The sequence below is a fragment of the Hemiscyllium ocellatum genome, chromosome 1 (genome assembly GCF_020745735.1).
Source record: "Hemiscyllium ocellatum isolate sHemOce1 chromosome 1, sHemOce1.pat.X.cur, whole genome shotgun sequence".
NCBI lineage: Eukaryota > Metazoa > Chordata > Chondrichthyes > Orectolobiformes > Hemiscylliidae > Hemiscyllium > Hemiscyllium ocellatum.
The window spans coordinates 43,858,904-43,878,762 of NC_083401.1; the positions used below are offsets into that span (position 1 = coordinate 43,858,904).

The 19,859-nt window shown below is 41.9% G+C and overlaps 1 protein-coding gene across 1 annotated transcript in view; it reads left to right on the forward strand.

Moving 5' to 3' along the window:
• The window catches only part of dcc (DCC netrin 1 receptor), a 990,886-nt gene that overhangs the window by 932,358 nt on the left and 38,669 nt on the right, over window positions 1-19,859 (forward strand). The window contains exons 23-24 of the mRNA XM_060825544.1: window positions 12,442-12,604; window positions 18,573-18,802. Coding sequence (XP_060681527.1) covers window positions 12,442-12,604; window positions 18,573-18,802 — 393 coding nt within the window. The remainder of the gene's footprint in view (window positions 1-12,441; window positions 12,605-18,572; window positions 18,803-19,859) is intronic.

Genomic DNA, 19,859 nt, shown 5'->3' on the forward strand with positions numbered 1-19,859 from the left:
AAATGTCATTATGAGGTTGGTGAGGCCTCTTGGTGTACTGTGTACAGTTCTGTCACCCTGCTATAGGAAGGATATTATTAAATTGGAGAGAGTTTAGGGAAAAAAAAACTACCAGGAAAGGAAGGTTTGAGTTATAAAAATAGGCTGAATAGGCTGAGACTTTTTCACTGCAGTGTAGTTTAAGGGGTGACCTTATAGATGTTTATAAAATCATGGGAGGCATAGATAAGATGAATAGGAAGAGTCTTTCCCTATCAAATGCCTTACTGAAATCCATACACATCACATCAACTGCTCGACCATCGTCAACCTGTCTTTACACCTCCTCAAAGAACTCAATAAGATTTGTGAGGCATGACCTGCCCCTCACAAAGCCACGCTGACTGCCTTTAATCACACTATGCTTTGCCAAATAGTCATAAATCCTATCCCTCAGAATTCTTTCCAAAACTTTGCTGACCACAGACATAAGACTGACTGGTCTGTAATTGCCAGCGATTTCCTTATTTCCCCTTCTTGAAAAGAGGAACAACATTCGCCTCCTTCCAATCCTCCGGTATGACTCCTGTGGAGAGTGAAGAGGCAAATATCCTCGCCAACAGCTTAGCAACCTCCTTTCTCGCTTCCCAGAGCAGCCTAGGATAAATCTGGTCTGGCCCTGGGGACTTATTTTTTGACTGGTGCACTTTCTCCCATCTCCTTACCCCAATTCCCGCACACCAGACCTACCCATTGTCAGCCACTAATAGTCCCCATTAGTTGACATTGGTTCTCCCTGGCTGACCTTTACCCATTCCTTTGTCTGCTCAACTGTTAGATGGAGGTGTCGGTATTTGATGGGGTAGACAAGGTCACAAGTCACACGATGCCAGGTTATGTAGTCTAACAGGCTTGTTTGAAATCACAAGCTTTTGGAGCGCTGTTCCTTCATCAGGTGAAAGTGGCTTCATCTGGTGAAGGAGTAGCGAGGCGAAACCTTGTGATTTCAAATAAACCTGATGGACTATAAACTGGTGTCTTGTGACTTCTGACTTTGCCCAACTGTTGTTCTCTCTCTGTGTTCCATCTCTATCTATTGTTTACTCCAACTCACACCCACCCACCACACTTCTCCCAACCTCTCCAACCCAGCCCCACATGCCAACTTTTTCCTAGCTACATTCAGTTCTGAAAAATGGTCACTGGATCTGAAACATGATCTCTGCTTTCTCTCCACAGATGTTGCCAGACCTGTTGAGTTTCTCCAATAATTTCTGATAGTGTTTCTGATTTCTAGCACCGCATTTCTTTGTTTTTTTTAGTTTCTCCATAAGACTCCATTCTTTGCTCCTTTCTTCCAGCTGTTATCCTAAGAAGACTATGAATGTGTTAATTCCTCTTTTACCTTCAAGTGGGACCATCTTGCAAATCTTCTAAGGAGAGAAATAGAGGAAAAAGCCATAAAATCATCGAGATATGGAAATAGACCCTTTGATTTGGAGGACTAGTCCATGCCAACCCTATTCCTAAACTAAACTAGTCCCACCTGTCTGTGTTTGGCCTATCTCCCTCCAAACCTGTTCTATTTATGTACTTAGTCAAATGCCTTTTAAATGTTGTAATTATAACAGCATCCACCACTTCTTCTGGCAGTTCATTCCATATATAAACCACTGTCTGTGTAAAAAAGTTGCCCCTCATGTCCTTTTTAAATCTTTCTCCTCTCACCTTAGGTTTTGACCCCCTCATTTTGAACTACCCCATCTTAGGGAAAAGACTCTTCCTATTCATCTTATCTATGCCTCCCATGATTTTATAAACATCTATAAGGTCACCCCTCAAACTACACTGCAGTGAAAATGTCTCAGCCTATTTTGCCTATTTTTATAACTCAAACCTTCCTTTCCTGGTAGTTTTTTTTTCCTGAACTCTCTCCAATTTAATAATATCCTTCCTATAGCAGGGTGACAGAACTGTACAGATGACAGATGAGACCTCACCAACCTCATCATGACATCTAGCTCAGGTTTGAACAATGACGTCAAGTGTGCTAAATGCCTTCTTAACCACCCTGCCTCCATGTGATGCAAACTTCAAAGAATTATGTTTAAAAAAAATCACACAACACCAGGTTATAGTCCAACAGGTTTATTTGGAAGCACTAGCTTTCAGAGCATTGCTTCTTCATCGGGTGGTAATGGTTCCACATCCACCTCATAAAGGAGCAGCGCTCCAAAAGCTAGTGCTTCCAAAATAAACCTGTTGGTCTATAACCTGGTGTTGTGTGTTTTAACTTTGTACACCCCAGTCCAACACCGGCTCCTCCAAATCAAAGAATTATGTACCTGAACCCTAAGTCTCTCTGTTCTACAACACTACCCAGGGCCCTACCATTAATTGTGAGGCCAGCCCTTGTTTGTTTTACCAAAATGCAATACCTTCCATTTATCCAAATTCATTCCATTTACCACTCCTCAACATATTGACGCAATTGATCAAGAACTGGTTGTAATCTTAGATAATCCTCTTCACTGTCCACAATGCCACCATATTTTGTGTCACCCACAAACTTACTAGCGATGTCTCCTAAATTTTCAATCAAGTTCCTTATATGAATGACAAACAAATGTGGACTAAGTACTGAAGCCTGTGGAACACCGTTGGTCACAGGCCTCCAGTCCGAAAAACAATCCTTCATCACCAGCCTCTGTCTCCTACTGTCAAGCCAATTTTGTATCTGGTTGGCAAGCTCTCCCTGAACTCCATGTGGTCTATCTTTACTCATCAAAACCTTATCAAAGGCTTTACTAAATTCCAAGTAAACAACATCTGCTACTCTGACCTCATCAATCTTTTTGGTTACCCCCTCAAAAAACTCAATCAAGTTTGTGAGACATGATTTCCCTTGCACAAAGCCATGTGCCTGTCCTTAATCATGTCCCTGCATTTCCAAATGCATGTAAATCTTATTTTTCAGAATCACCCCAAAACTTGCCAATATCAGACTCACCAATTTACAGTTCCCAGGCTGCACCTTTCATATGTAAATGCACATCATTTGCCACCCTCCTGTCCTCCAGCACCTAGATGATGCAAGGGTGGGAGGGGAAAGATTTGAAAGGGACCTAAGGACAACTTTTTCACACAGAGTATGGAATGAGTTGCCAGAAGTGCGAGAGGCTGGTAACAACAATTAAAAGGCACCCGGAATAGAAAGGGTTGGGAGGGATTATGAGTCTAATACTGGCAAGTGGGGCGAGAACAATTTCGGACATTTGACCTGTTTCCATGTTGCACAACTTTATGAGTCTATAAATATTTCTGATAGGTTCCTGCAATTTCTTCCCTAATTTCCCACAACGTCCTTGGATGCATTTGATCAGGTCCCAGAAATTTATTTACCTTTATATTTTCTAAGGTGTCTAGTACTTTCTTTTCTGTGACATGTACTATTTTCAAAACATCAATATTTATTTCCCGAGTTCTCTAACCTCTATTTCTCCTCAGTAAAAACTGACATGAAATATTCACTTAGTATCTCTCCCACCTCCTGACGTTCAACACAAAAACGATCTTGTTAATCCTTAAGAGGCCCTATTTTCTCTCTCTCGTTGTTCTTTTGCACTTGATGTACTTATAGAATCTCTTTGATTATCCTGAACCTTATCTGCCAAAGCTATCTCATATCCCCTTGATACCATCCTAATTTCCCTCTTAAGAAAGCCCCTATACCATTATACTCTTCAAGAGATTCACTGATCCCAGTTGTCTATATCTAATACCTGACTCTTTCTTATCCCTGTCCAGAGCCTCAATATCTTTATCCATTCATTTCTCCATATTCTTACCAGCCTTACCTTTCATTCTAACAGTAATATAATTCCTCTGCATTCTCGTTATCACACTTTTGAAAAGCTGTCCACTGGTCAGAAAAAACCCTACTCCAATCCACTTTTGAAAGTTCCTGTCTCATGCCATCAAACTTCGCCATCAATCTTCAACTTTAATGGAAGGCCTATCCTTTTTCATAATGATTTTCAAGCTTATAGAATTACAGTAACAGGTCTCAAAGTGTTTCCCTTGTTATGGAACAGACCAGACCCCCACAAAATAGTTCAAGAGGTAGTCCAGAACCTATTTTTTCTCATTGTTTTAAGCAGGTGTAAGTGGATATTCCAGGAGTGAAGCAGCTGGCCCAACCACTCACTTTCAAACAAAACAGAATTTATTTTGCGTATGAACTAAGGAAAACTGAATTTGGAATAACATAACTATTTGAAAATCCAATCAATATTATCACAACTGTTCTAAGTAACTGCAACAATCCCCATAAACACCCCTTGGCAAAAAAATTAAAATTAAACACAGGGTCTGACAGGAGTCATAGAGTCATAGAGATGTACAGCATGGAAACAGACCCTTCGGTCCAACCGTCCATGCCAACCAGATATCCCAACGCAATCTCGTCCTACCTGCCCATATCTCTCCAAACCCTTCCTATTCATATACCCATCCAAATGCCTCTCAAATGTTGCAATTGTACCAGGCTCCACCATTTTTGAATCCTGTGGGGCCATTTGTCCACATCCAATAAGATGGCCCAGGAAGGCGACACATTCCTTTTTCGCCAAGTTTATCACCCGAAGTTGATCGAACAATTCCAATAAATGTTGTAAATGTTCCTTCCAGGTGTGACTAAAAATCACCAGGTCATCTATAAATGTGACACAATTGGGTAATCTGGAAATGACCGTATTGGTTAGTCACTGAAATGTGACCGGTGCATTTTTCATACCAAATGGCATAACTTAATTCATAAAGTCCATTCAGCGTTATGAAAGCTGAAATTGTCTTTGTTCTTTTGGACAAAGGTACCTGCCAGTATTCTTTGAGCAAGTCCAACTTAGAAATTTCAATTGCTTGTCCCACTTTTTCAACACAATCTTCCAAACATGGAATCAGGTATGCATTAGTCTTTGTAACTGCATTGACTTTGCGATAGTCCACACATAACCATTGGGTACCATCTGATTTTGGCACTAATACTATGGGTGACCTCCAGCCACTGTAACTCACTTCAATTATGTCATCTTGGAGAATGCATTCAATCTCCTTTTGAAACTGTGCCACCTTGAGAGGGTTATGCCTATAAGGATGTGGTTTCATTGGAACAGCATCCCCTATATCTACATCATGCATAATTAGGTTAGTATTTCCCAGCTTATTTCTGCATATCTCCCCATGTAATAGTAATAACTCTTTCAGGTCATTTCAATTTTCGTCTGGAAGGTAACTCAATAATTTATTGCAATTTTTGACAGCTTCCTCATTGTCAAATATCCAATTCAGAAGCCTGTGAACATGGTCATTTCTCCATATTCTTACCAGCCTTACCTTTCATTCTAACAGTAATATAATTCCTCTGCATTCTCGTTATCACACTTTTGAAAAGCTGTCCACTGGTCACAGAGCTGTCCCTCTGTGTTGTCGCCAATAACACAGTCTCCTTTGGCTTTCCTTCCCCGTCAAAATACCTTTTCAGCATATTCACATGACACATTCTGTGAGATTTCTTTTTGTATGGAGTTCTTATCAAATAGTTCACCTTATACAATAGCATTTTGACTTGATATGGTCCACTAAACCTTGCTTTTAAAGGTTCGCTATCACTGGAAGTAGCATTATCACATTATCTACAATAGCAAGATTGCCTGCTTTTGATATCTTGTCTGCTTCCTGTTTCACTTTGTGCTGTGATACTTTTAAATGGTGTCTAGTCAACTCCGTCACTCTATTTAATTGTTCCCTAAAATTTGACACAGTGTCTCTAAATTCTGACTTACCAATTTCTCTTTAATCAATGTTAATAGTCCTCTCACTTCATGCCCAAAAACTAATTTAAATGGACTGAATTTGGTTGATTCATTTGGTGCGTCACTGATTGCAAAAAGTACAATCGCTATTCCCTTCTCCCAATCATCTGGATAGTCCTAGCTGTAAGCACTCAACATGGTCTTTAATGTCTGATGCCATTTCTCTAGCGGTCCCTGCGATTCTGGATGGAAAGCAGCAGATTTGAATGGTTTTCCTCCTAAAACGTCCATAACTTCCTTGAATAGTTTTGATGTAAAGTTTGACCCTTGATCTGATTGTATCTCTGTGGGTAATCCATATCTAGTGAAAACTTTGATGAACTCCTCGACAACCTTTTTAGCTGTGATATTATGTCATGGAATGGCCTCTGGAAATCTAGTTGACGCATCCGTTATTGTTAACAAATACTGATTCCCACTTTTTGTTTTACATAGGGGTTCTACACAATCAATTAAGACTCTTGTCAAAAGCTCCTCAACTGCAGGAATAGGTATTAAAGGTGCAGGTTTTATTGCTGCCTTGGTTTTCCAGTTACCTAGCATGTATGACATGCCTGGCAAAATGCAACTACATCCTTATGCAGTCCAGGCCAGTAAAAATGTTTTTGTATTTTAGCTTGAGTTTTATTCACCCCTAAGTGACCCCCTACTGGTAATTCATGCGCCATCTGCAACATCTCCATTCTACAGCCCACTGGCAATACAACTTGATGAACGTCTGCCCATTTCTCATCTGCCTGAATATATGATGGCCTCCATTTCCTCATTAAGGCATCATTCTTGAGATAGTAGCATTCAGGGATACATCTAGATTATACTTCCATGTATGCTTTTTGATTCAACTGGTTTAGTTTCTCATCTTTCTGTTGTAATTCAGTTAATTTCTCTGAACTAACAATGTCTGCTTTGTCATCTATTTGCCTCCTGTTTTGTGTCAACCATTTGATCAAAGAGGGTCTCTGCTAATTCCACTTCAACTTTATTATCTGTCCTCTGTGATCTCTCCTGTTTCAACTGGTGCTTTTATGACCTCATTGCCACACAGTTAGGAAAACTCCCAGGATGTGATTCCTTCCATAGTCCAGTTGCCTGAGTTTCCACTGGCTTTGCAACCACAGTAGGCAGCACTCCTACCTGTGGATCGAAGAGTGTGGTGCTGGAAAAGCACAGCAGGTCAAGCAGCATCCAAGGAGCAGGAGAGTCGACATTTCGTGCATAAGCTCTTCATCAGGGATGTCTGAAACGTCGACTCTCCTGCTCCTCGGATGCTGCCTGACCAGCTGTGCTTTCCCAGCACCACACTCTTCGACACTGATCTCCAACATCTGCAGTCCTCACTTTCTCCTTCCTGTAGGCCAGCTATATCAATAGCAAGGGCAAATTGTATTCTTGGAGCTGAGTGTTTTCCCAGTACTCTACCATGACTTCTCCACTCTTCACTGGACTCTCTAACCTCATAAATAAGTGCTTCTTGACTGATGTGAATTCCTGAAACAAGTACCTTTTCTGGCACAGACCTTCAGAGGTACATATCTGATCATCTTTCGACATCAAAGCTTGAGAGGATTCTGTGTCTCTTAGTATTATAACCTCTTAATTTGCTGCTCCTGGCCTATGCGAGTAAACTTTACCGTCGCAGGTAATGGCTTATGAAGACCTGGCACGTCCTTCTTAACCAACCTCCGAGCAGCTTGTACATTCTGATATAGCTTTCTAGCCCTCACTGTGCTTTCCGTTACCACTCCAACAAAATTCATTGGCTTATCCTGTTTTGCTACATTTGGCTTCCTAGTGCTTTTCCTAACCCACCAACACTATGATTTCACATGGCCTACTTTATTGCAGTGAAAACACTGGAGGTTTTTAAACTTCTCTTTCCCTACAAAGAGTTTCCTTTTTACCCGGTGGTAAATTATCCTGATGATCTTTACCAAGAAGAAAGTGAGGACGGCAGATGCTGGAGATCAGAGTTAAGAGTGTGGTGCTGGAAAAGCGCAGCAGGTCAGGCAGCATCCGAGGAGCAGCAGAATCAATCTTTTGGGCATAAGCCGTGCATCAGGAATGAGGCTTGTGTGCCGGGGGTCTGAGAGATAAATGGGAGGGGAGTGGGGCTGGGGGAAAGGTAGCTAGTAATGTGATAGGTAGATGAAAGTAGGAGCGAAAGTGATAAGTCAGAGAGGAAAGTGGAGCGGATAGGTGGGAAGAAAGATGACAGGTCAAGAGGGCAGTGCTGAGTTAGCGGCTTTGCACTGGGATAATGTCGGGGCAGGGGAAATGAGGAAACTGGTGAAATCCACATTGATTCCATGTGACTGTAGGGTCCCAAGGCGGAAAATGAGGCTTTCTTCCTCCAGGCATCAGTTCCTTAGGGTTTGGCAATGGAGGAGGTCCAGGGCCTGCATGTCCTTGGCAGAGCAGGAGGGGGAGTTGAAGTGTTCAGCCAATGGGCAGTTCGGTTGGTAGGGGCGGGTGTCCCAGAGATGTTCTCTGAAATGATCTGCAAATTGGGGTCCTGTCTCCCTGATGTAGAGGAGACCACATCAGGTGCAACAGATGCAGAGGATGACATTGGTGGAAGTATAGGTAAATTTCTCTTGATGTGGAAGGATACTTTGGGGCCTTGGACAGAGGTGAAGGGAGTGGTGTGTGTGGGTGCAGGTTTTGCACTTCTTGCGGTAGCAGAGGAAGGTGCCATGAATGGGGGTGCTGTGGTGGTGAGGGGTGTGGATCTGAAAAGGGAGTCGCAGAGGGAACACAGGGCGCCATCTTGCAGATCATTTCAAATTGCTTTTTTTTGTTCTTTTTCTCTTCTGCTTTTAATCATAGCTCATACAGTTTCATTTCATTTGCCCTTTCCTTTTCTTCTGCCTCCAACTCAAGCTGCTTCATTCTCAATTGAATTTTAGCCACCTCCAAAGATTCTGTGGCCATTTCCAGCCAATTGAGCTGAGCTATTACTGTAATTATATCTCCTTTCTTCATGGAAGGAGACAGCTCCAAATCCAGATTGTCTGTGAAGTCCAGCAGCTTGCCCTTATTCACCTTCCTAAGGACCCCAAGGTCACTTCTCCCACCCTGGAAAACTCTTGGCGACTGAAAGCGCCCTAACTACATCAAGATCTGTTCAAACCAACCAAACTCAACACCTGGAACAAAAGACGCAAACACCTATGACTTGCTGCCTTTGGGTCTAGCAACCCATTCCCAATTTGGAACTACAGAACAGACCAGATTCCCCTCAAAACGTTTCAAGAAGGTAGCCCAGGCCCTAACTTCTCGAGCTGTTTTAAGCAGGTGTGGGGTGGATATTCCAGGAGGGATGCAACCAGCCCAACCATGCAGTTTCAAACAAAGCAGCATTTATTTTCCACATGAGCAAAAGAAAGACAAATAACATAACTATTTGAAAACCCAATTGAGTGATGCTGTTCCAAACTCCTGCAAGAATCGCCATAAACAACCCTTGGCAAAAACGATAAAATCAAGCAGAGGGTCTTACAGGAGCGAGAGAGATGGCAGAGAGATTCCGCAGGGGACACCTTCCATGCAACTGTTTCTTTGACCAGCAGTCTCACAAAACTGACTGCTTGCTCTGGACAGCCTGACCAAACCAGAGAAAAGGTGAGCTGTCCATTCCCCTTTCATTGAAGAAGTGTTTTCTTTTAAGCTCAAAGGCTACTTCAAGTAGATAAACACAAACATCTTGGTGACTCTGCCCCATATAACGCATTTGAGAAAAGCCAAGGACAACACAATCTTGTTAAAGGAGCAGCATCGTCACATCCTAGTAACACTTCAGTCACTTGCCCTGCCTTACTTCCCAAGAGAAGGTAAAATGTTGCTCTTTCTCGACTAGCTATGTTTACATATAGATAAAGAACATTTTCTTGAACACTTTAAACAAATTCCTCACCATTCAAGCCCTTAACACTGTGGCAGTCCCAGTCAAATTTGTAACATTAATATCCCCTACTATTGCAGTCCTATTATTCTTATATACATCTGAGTTCGCCCTACTAATTTACTCCTCACTTTCCCACTGACTATTGGGTGGACTATAGAACAATTTCATCAAGGTGATCATCCCTTTTTTATTTCAAAGTTCTACCCATTCAGCTTCACTGGATGATCCTTCAAAAAGCAAAAAAGCTAAGTCAAGTAAAGGAAGAGCACAAAACCAAAAAAGAACTCAAAATAGAAGATAAGTCACAGAGGAGTAAACTGATACATTAATGCTGTAACATTTACCAGGTTATTTATTCTGCAGGTTGTAGAGCTCTGGAAGCATTCAGGCTCCTGCACCTAGGGCTTGCCTGCTCCATCCTTTTATCCTTTTTTTACTTTGCTTATTTTTAATCTTTACTTTTACATTTTACTTACCTTCTTATGGAGAGCAGTGAAGTCAGTGGCGATGACAATGACAGTGGCAGGGTGGGTCCTGTGTGGTGGTGGCAGAGGCAGAGGTGAGTCTTTAGATTCCTGGCAGCAGCAGCAGCAGAGTCAAGTTTGAGCCCAGCCCAGGATCTGGTCGCATTGGCAGATGCTGCATCAGTGAGGTTGGCCGAGAAGGCAGAGTCAAGTTTGGCAGAGCCATGGGATCCGGCAGTATCAGTATCAGTGCCGGCAGCTTTGAGACGTCGGCTCAGCAAGGAGATATGGTAGTAATGGTTCAGTGGAGATGAGAAGGCTCCAAAGAATGGTGACATGTTTCCAGCAGCGGCAACGCACAGTGAAAGGCCTTGACACTGGCTGGCTACTTCATACTGGGGGTGGGAGGAGAGCCTGGATTCAGGATCATGGCTAAGCACTTAAGGAGACGGATTGTAAGATTGAACATTTCTTTATTTTCTGCCTTTGCATTCTATGGTTTTCTGTGTTTCAAGATGATACTGGAGCATGCAACATTCCTCACTGTATTTGTAACAATATGTATGTGACAATAAATAAATCAAATCAATCAAAGTGTACAACGTAGTTCTGAAGAAGTCATACATTAAGCATTCTGTTTATTTCCTATTCCAGTATCCACAGTATTCTTTTTATTTGTGCCCCGAAAAATCTTACATTGCTCAACAAATTATCCTCTCATTCGTCTAACTTCCAATGAGTACAGACCCAAACTTATCAACATTTCTTCATAAGACAGTACCCCCGCACCCAGAATCAACATTATGAATCTTTTTGTACTTACTGCAATGTTGGTATAGTTTCCCTTAGATGGATGGGGGATTAAAATGTGCACAGTTTTTGAGGTATGTTCTGATTAGTATGATGTATGATTTTAGACCTTCTATTTTATACTCTATTCCATTTAAATTAAAGGCTAACTGTTCATTTACTTTCCCTATTATCCGTTAAACTTGAAATCTCACTTTTTATGATTCATGCACAAGAATCCCAAATTGCTCTGCTTTCTGCTGCTTTCTGCAATCTTTTGCATCCAAACAAGATTCAGCTCTTTTACTGTTCCTACAAAAGTGTACAGTCTCAAAATTTCCCACATATGTTTTCATATGTCAATTTTTTGCCCATTGACTTGACCAATTCCTGTGTAGATTCTTTGTCTCCTCCTCACTACTTTCCTCACCAACTATTTTTGTGTTATCTGCACACTTGGCTCCAGAACATTCAGTTCCTTTATCCAAGTCATAATAGTGAATTATAATTAATTGGGCCTTAGCATTGAACCCTGTGGCACTCCATAGTAAAAGGTAACCATTCAGAAAATGCTCCCTTTACTCCAACTCTCTGTCTTCTGTTAGTTAGCCAATCCTCTCCGTATTTAATATGTTACATCAAAAACCATGGGCTCTTATGAAGTCGCTTTATGTGTGGTATCTTATGAAACACCTTTGAAAATCTATTGGTTCACTTGTTTCTATCCTTCTTGTTACCTCTCAAAGAACTCTAATAAATCTTTGAGAGATGATTATATATCTTCCTAAATACTCTGCCATTACATCCTTTATAATCGATTAACATTTTCCTAATGACACATGGCTATTTATTGCCTCCCTTACTTTTGACTGGTGGTTTTGCAATTCTCTGGGACTTTTGCAGAATCTAAGGAATCTTGGAAAGTTACTCCCTCTGCAGCTATTTTCTTTAAAATCCTAGAATGCACCCCATCAGATCCAGGGAATTTATCAGCCTTGAGCAGTGTGCGGTTCTGAACTTAATTTTGGAGATTTGTATGCTTTTTTGGCAAATAAAGCCATGACATTGACCTGGAGTGTGTTGGTATTGCTAAAAGAACAAAGCATTTTTATTATTGTTACACAAAACCAATGTGCAGAAGCACAATTATTTCAGTACAAAGCAAAACCACTTCTGTCTGTTGCAATTGTGCAATTGTAATGCTGCAAATTCTCTACCAGGTTTATCTATTCTAATTCCATTTCCCTGTTTTTTGACATGTGTACAAGTGATTAACTCCTCTTAACTAAATTAGATTCTGTCTGTATTTTCAGTGCGGTAATGCATATTACAACAGTTATTGAATGAAGAAAATACTTTACAATTTTGTTGCTTTATAATTTTAAGACTACTCCTAAGTTTGTAACATTAATATGTATTGCTATTCTTTCAGAGCCTCCAATTGGTCAGATGCATCCACCTCATGGCAGTGTGACTCCTCAAAAGAATGGCAATCTGCTGGTGATCATCGTGGTCTCCATTGGTGCAGTTACAGTTGTCGTGGTCATTGTTGTTGCTGTTATCTGCACCCGTCGATCTTCAGCACAGCAACGAAAGTATGTTTGGATTTTATTGTCTAATTTGGAAATTTATTTCACTTCATTGTAATTTCTGAGGGAGGTCACTTGGCACATCAATGAATGTGAACTGACTGTTAGGAGACTGACTCAGCCATCCAGGCGAAAGTGAGGACTGCAAACACTGGAGATCAGAGTCAAGATTAGAGTGGTGCTGGAAAAGCATTGAAGGTCAGGCAGCATCTGAGGAGCAGGGAAATTGACATTTTGGACAAAGCCCTTCATCAGGAATGAGGCTGGGAGCCTCTAGAGTGGAGAGATAAATGGGAGTGGGGTGGGGCTGGGGAGAGTGCAATAGGTGGATGAAAGTGGAGATAAAGGTGATAGCTCAGAGGGGAGGGTGGAGCGGATAGATGGGAAGGGAGATTGGCAGGTAGGACAGGTCATGAGGACGGTGCTGAGCTGGAAGGTTGGAACTGGGGTAAGTTGAGGACAGGGGAAATGAGGAAACTGGTGAAGTCCCCATTGATGCCCTGGGGTTGAAGTGTTTCAAGGTGGAAGACTCAGCCATCCACAGATTAGGGTTGAATTCCCATTTTGGATTGATTTTGCTTTTTTCATTCATGTTGAAGATAAAGTTGCTGCATAGAAAGTTTAGCACTGTAATGGGCCATTGAGCCTGTCAACATATATACTCCACGCCAATATCCTATCTAACACTGTTCTTGCCTTTATTTGCAAGGTTACATGCCTTTGTTTCAGCTGAAAACTGTGTAGCTGTGGCCCTGTTATGTCAGGAATAATTGACCAACGTTCTTGAATATTATTTAAGGAGAGTCTGGTAGATGTGATTGTTTAGGCAACTATAGATATTTGTCCATACTGTAAGACTGACTGCTGGAATGTGATAAACACTGCAAATGCAAGCATTTCTTGCTCATCGCGAATTGCCCTGTAGAAGGTGTTGGTGAGCTGCCAAAGGTTGTATAATGTAATTGGATTGTACTTTGTGTTCACCAAGGTGAAGGATATCAGTTAACAGGGAAATAAGCACTCTATTATATATTTCATATAGTGATGCCAGCATCAAGGAGTCTTGGTCAAGTCCAGGACAGCCTATTGCAGAGTAGCATTTGGCTTAACCTTATGTCTTAATCTCATGATCAGAAAAGGACATCCTATTGTACCACTACGAATTTGAAACCTTGGCGAATAACAAATCACTGTGACCTTTCTGAGCGAGATTGTCAATTTGAGGATCATATCTTGTGATAGCTTTATGTCCACTATGTTGAAACAGCAAAGTCCTGCTTTCTGTAAGATATTTATAGCAAACTGATAGAAGAGACTTCCATCCTGAAACTAGGACTGAAACCAGTCTTGATTACCATATTGTGCTAACCTTATAGTGAACCACAATTCCTTGGTTATTATTTTTGATACTGTGACTGTATCATAAGTGGTTCACAGGGCTTATTCAAATGGGACAGAATATAATAAGCTCTGGCTGAACAGTGGAGACACCTCACAGCTGCAGATCTCTGATGTAATATTTTTTAGGCACAGCAACAGATCTATCAGTTGGTGGGTGGAAAGGGCACTGGGGAAGCAAATAGTAAAGCTTTCTCTTTCAATGTTATGCTGAACCAAGGGATCTGAAAACTCTCTTTGTAATTGCAAAAGTAATATGGGTTAGGTACAGCATTCCCAAGTGAGAATTTACTTTTACTAGAATTCAGCTCATATCTGTTGACAACATTTGATTGATGTGCTGAAAATATAGGCATTTATTAAAATCTACTTTTTTTCATATCTTGTACATAGTATTTTGCATGACTATTTTTCAAATCCTTTTATTCGCTTTTTCCATTTTCTGTTACTCGACTTATACCTTCTATCCTCCATACAAATATAAAAATGAATAAAAATAATAGCAATATCAAAGAGAACAAAAGCAGGATGGATTTAACATAACAATAGCACTTTCCCTTTCATTGTTATGGTCATTCCTGATGCCTAAAGACAAAAGCAACAACTTGCCTTTATGTAGCACCGATAATGAAGTAAAATAGTCCAAAGCACTTCACTGGAGGAATCATGAAGTAATATTTAGCACCAAGCCAATGAGAGGCATACTAGGACCAATGACTAAAAGTGTGGTCAAAGTGGTAAGTTTTACAGCACATCTTAAATGGAAAAAAGATGTGAATAAGTTTAGTGTGGCCATTCTGAAGTTAAGGGCTTGCCACTGAAACCATACCTGTCAAAACACCTAGCATCAGTAATGGGGAAAATGCTAGAATCTGCATTAGAAACTGTGGTAACAGAACATTGGGAAAGCATTAATGGGACTGGTCAAAACCAGCACAGGTTTGTGAAATAATGCTTAATAAATGTATTGGAGTGTTTTGAGGATGAAACCAATAGAAAACATAAAGTATTTAGATTTTCAGAAGCTTTTTGAAAAGGTCCATGATAAGAGGTTAATGGGCAAAGTTAAAGAAGAGAGGGTGGGGCTAATGTATTGATATTAATTAAGAATTTCTTGACAGGACCCTTCTGGTGTCTATGTGCACCAGTCAATTCAAGTAGACAGATAGGTACAAAGGGTTTGGATGGCAGCTGGTGGAAGGACCTTCATTGCAAGAGAATTTGTTTAGTATTAGGAATATCATAATGCAGTTATACAGGGCCTGGCTGAGACTGCACCTGGAATAATGTGAGTAGTTTTGATGTCCATCCCTAAAATAGGATACACTGAACATGCTATAGAGGAAGTGCAACAGAGGCTTACTAAGCTAATACCAACAGATTGGTTTGACTAGATCTGCATTCACTAAAGTTTAGAAGGATGAAATGGGACCTGATTGAAATATTCTAGGAGAAAGTGAAGACTGCAGATGCTGGAGATCAGAGGTGAAAATATGTTGCTGGAAAAGTGCAGCAGGTCAGGCAGCATCCAAGGAGCAGGAGAATTGATGTTTCGGGCATGAGCACTTCTTCAGGAATGAGGAGAGTGTGCCAAGCAGGCTAAGATAAAAGGTAGGGAGGAGGGACTTGGGGGAGGGGCGTTGGAAATGTGATAGGTGGAAGGAGGTCAAGGTGAGGGTGATAGGCTGGAGTGGGGGTGGGGGTGAAGAGGTCAGGAAGAAGATTGCAGGTTAGGAAGGTGGGACTGAGTTCGAGGGTTGGGACTGACAAGGTGGGGGGAGGGGAAATGAGGAAACTGGAGAAATCTGAGTTCATCCCTTGTGGTTGGAGGGTTCCTAGGCGGAAGATGAGGCGCTCTTCCTCCAGCCGTCGTGTTGCTATGGTCTGGCGATGGAGGAGTCCGAGGACCTGCATGTCCTTGGTGGAGTAGGAGGGGGAGTTGAAGTGTTGAGCCACGGGGTGGTTGGGTTGGGTAGTCCACTCCCGTCACCTTCCCCTGCAACCGCAAGAAATGCAAACTTGCGCCCACATCTCCCCCATTACTTCCCTCCAAGGCCCCAAGGGATCCTTCCATATCCGCCACAAATTCACCTGCACCTCCACACACATCATTTACTGCATTCACTGCGGCCTCCTCTATATTGAGGAGATAGGCCGCCTACTTGCAGAACATTTCAGAGAACACCTCTGGGACACCCGGACCAACCAACCCAACCACCCCGTGGCTCAACACTTCAACTCCCCCTCCCACTCCACCAAGGACATGCAGGTCCTGGGACCCCTCCATCGCCAGACGATAGCAACACGATGGCTGGAGGAAGAGCGCCTCATCTTCCGCCTAGGAACCCTCCAACCACAAGAGATGAACTCAGATTTCTCCAGTTTCCTCATTTCCCCTCCCCCCACCTTGTCCCAGTCCCAACCCTCAAACTCAGCACCGCCTTCCTAACCTGCAATCTTCTTCCTGACCTCTCCGCCCCCACCCACACTCCGGCCTATCACCCTCACCTTAACATTCTTCCACCTATCGCATTTCCAACACCCCTCCTCCCTACCTTTTATCTTAGCCAGCTTGGCACACTCTCCTCATTCCTGAAGAAGGGCTCATGCCCGAAACTTCGATCCTGATTGAAATATATAAAATTACAAAAAGATGAGGCATATTTCTGGTTTTCTTGGTTCTAGTTTCCATGTCAGTGGTGAAGAAAATCAGGGATGCACAAGAAACCAGAATTGGAGGAATGTAGATATTTCCTGTCTTGTAGGACTAGAAAAGATTTCAGAGATTGATCATGAGAAAGCTACAGAGGAGTCTTAAAACAAGAATAAGAATCAAGGTGTTGTGAGACCAAGGCGGTGCTGGGTGAACATATCCCACTCTTTGTTCAGGCAAGGTTACATGTCCTGAATTTTGTCTCAGCAAAAGAATGCAAGATGGCAACTGTAACAGCAATGGAATTGTCCAATGTTAGAGGTAACACACGTGTTGAAAGTTTCAAAAGCACATGAAGCCATTGGCAATGTTATGAAGGTAGAAGTAAACAGATCAGAAGGTTTTAAACGAACGCAAAATACTTCTCTGAAGAAGGGTAATTAGACTCAACCATTAGCAGCTTTGCGTCTCTCCCCACAGATGCTGCTGGATCCACTGAGTTTGTCCAACACTTTCTGTTTAATTTCAAAATGCTGCAGACACTAGGGACTCGGAACCAGAGAGAAGAAATGGCTGGAAATACTCAGCAGCTCAGGCAGCATCTGTGGTGGGAAACAGAGTGAGTGTATCAGGTCAGTGAGGGTGGAAAGGCACAGCAGTTCAGGCATCAACTGAGGAGCAGCTCCTCGGATGCTGCCTGAACTGCTGTGCTTTTCCAGCACCGCTCTAATCTAGAATCTGGTTTCCAGCATCAGCAGTCCTTGTTTTTACCTATCAGGTCAGTGAATTTACATTAGGGCTGAAGATATGTTCTCACATTCATACAGATGTCTAGGCTAGTGGAAGGAAGGAAAGGGAAAGAAGAGCAAAGGAGTTATAGTTTAGAGATAAAGTAAGACTTTACGATACAACAGCTAAAGAGATTTGTAAGAAACAAAGTAAAAACAAAGGTAATGCCTAAAAGAGGTGTGAATAGCTGCATAAAAACCATCTAAATAACGAGGAGATAAAGATGGTAATGACACAAGAAAAGTCAAGACTGGCCCATGCAAACAAATAAAAGTTTTAAAATATTGGGTAAGATTGAGGTGGTGATTATGTTCTAAAATTTTTGAATTGTAGTGTTGAGTCAAGAAAACTCTAGAGTGCTCATTCAAATGTTGTTCCTGAAGCTTGCAGTGAGCTCCTTAGGAACACTGTACCAGACCAAAGACGAGAGGCTAGAGGCCAGAGTGAGAGCAGAGAGAAAAACTCAAGTTCATGCTTGTTCCCCAAAATGGTCACCCACCCTGCATTTTATGTCCCCAGTGTTAACAGCACTGCACGGAGTGAAGAGGATGTTAGGGGTGCCTTGAGGAGTAGATGAGCTTAGAAAGTCTCAGATCCTGATTTGCAAGGCATTTTTTGCTCGAATGTTACAATTGCTATCAGTGTTTCTAATATAGGTCAGCCTCAGATTTCCCATACAAATAGGAATGATACTGATGAGTGTTACTGACTGGTTTGCATGTGTACAGGAGGTGCTATAGCAACAACCCAGGAAAAATCTCGAGAATTATGTACTGGAAGCTGCTGCTCCAAATGAACCATACTTCAGCAGAAGAGAAGAGACAATTGGAATAAAATTATTGTACTCTTGTTTTGCCCATTACTTTACACTGTTCTAATTGGAATAATTAGTAATAATCACAGGTTACCAAATTAACTGTGCCAATAGTAAGTAGCCTTTATTTGCATGTGTAAGGGTAGATCTGCTACATTTAGAAGGACATAGGTTTTTTTCTCCAAGTTCAAAAATTCAGGTTTGGACACATACATTGATCAGGCCTCATTAATTTCTCAAAACTCATAGCTGAATAGTTAAAAAGTAGAATTAAAGCATCACTGTGTCCTTATCCTCAACTTATTACTTTCCCATCACAGAAAGCGGGCAGCTCACAGTGGTGGCAAACGGAAGGGCAGTCAAAAAGACTTGAGGCCTCCAGACCTCTGGATACACCATGAAGAAATGGAGATGAAAAATATAGAGAAGCCCTCAGGCACAGATCCATCTGTGAGAGATTCACCCATGCAACAAAGCTGCCAGGATATAACTCCTGTCAGTCACAGCCACTCAGAGAACCAGCTAACTAGTAAAAGTGGCTCACATTCAGGTAAGACTATGTGCAATTAAAGGTTATAGAAGATACTATACTTACTAGTCTAACTCTTTGCACAGGTTACTACCATGCTTGGAGACAGTGAGGTCTGCAGTGAGGTACTTACTGCCATGCTTATTTTACGAATGTACAGTCTCAGTTTGGAGACTCACATTTTGCAAATTCCTGTCACCTTTTCATAATTTTCCATCCATAATATGGTTCTCTGACATGCACATCTGGTGGGCAAGAGTACGCTCATTAAATATCCTTCTTCGTAAAACTGTCCCTCGTATTTAATTGTTGAAGTCAGAAGGGGAACACAGGGTTTAGTGAGAGGGAGGAGCTGAAGCAAATCTTTGTTCATAGAAAAATGGTGTTGGGGAAAGTGGTGGGATGGAAGGCTGACAAATCATCAGAACCCAACAATCTACACTGCGGTGTGTCATATGTGTAGTTGGTAATGCTGGCCTTTTGAGAGAGCTAGTCAGGTGACCGGAAGTGCAGGTCTTGGGTGCAGTCTAGAACCAGCTGTGGAGGTGTGAGCATTGTAAAAAACGTGTTCCTGTTCAGATTTACCATTTGTCTACCTGGTCTGCAATTCCTGCTTCCAAAAAAAGCACCAACATAATGCAATTTAACAAAATGGCCCTAGAAGTAACAGATGCATCGGTGATCATCTTCCAAACTTCTTTAGACTCTGTAACAGATCCTACAGAATTATTTTTTAAAGCTTCATTTATGGGATGTGGGCATCACCAGCTGGATCAGCATTTCTTGTCATCCCTGGGCAGTTAAACGTCAATCAGGTTGAGTTACATGTAGGCCAGACTAGACCAGACCAGGTAAGAATGGCAACAAAAGTCCCTAAAGTCCTAGCGGAGTCAGTACTTTAGGATGGCACAGTTAGCGCTGTTGCCTCACAGTACCAGAGGCCCAGGTTCAATTCCAGTCTCGGGTGACTGTCTGTGTGAAGTTTGCACATTTTCTCCATGCCTGCGTGAGTTTCCTCTGGGTGCTCCCATTTCCTCCCACAGTCCAAAGATGTGCAGGTCAGGTGAATTGGTCATGC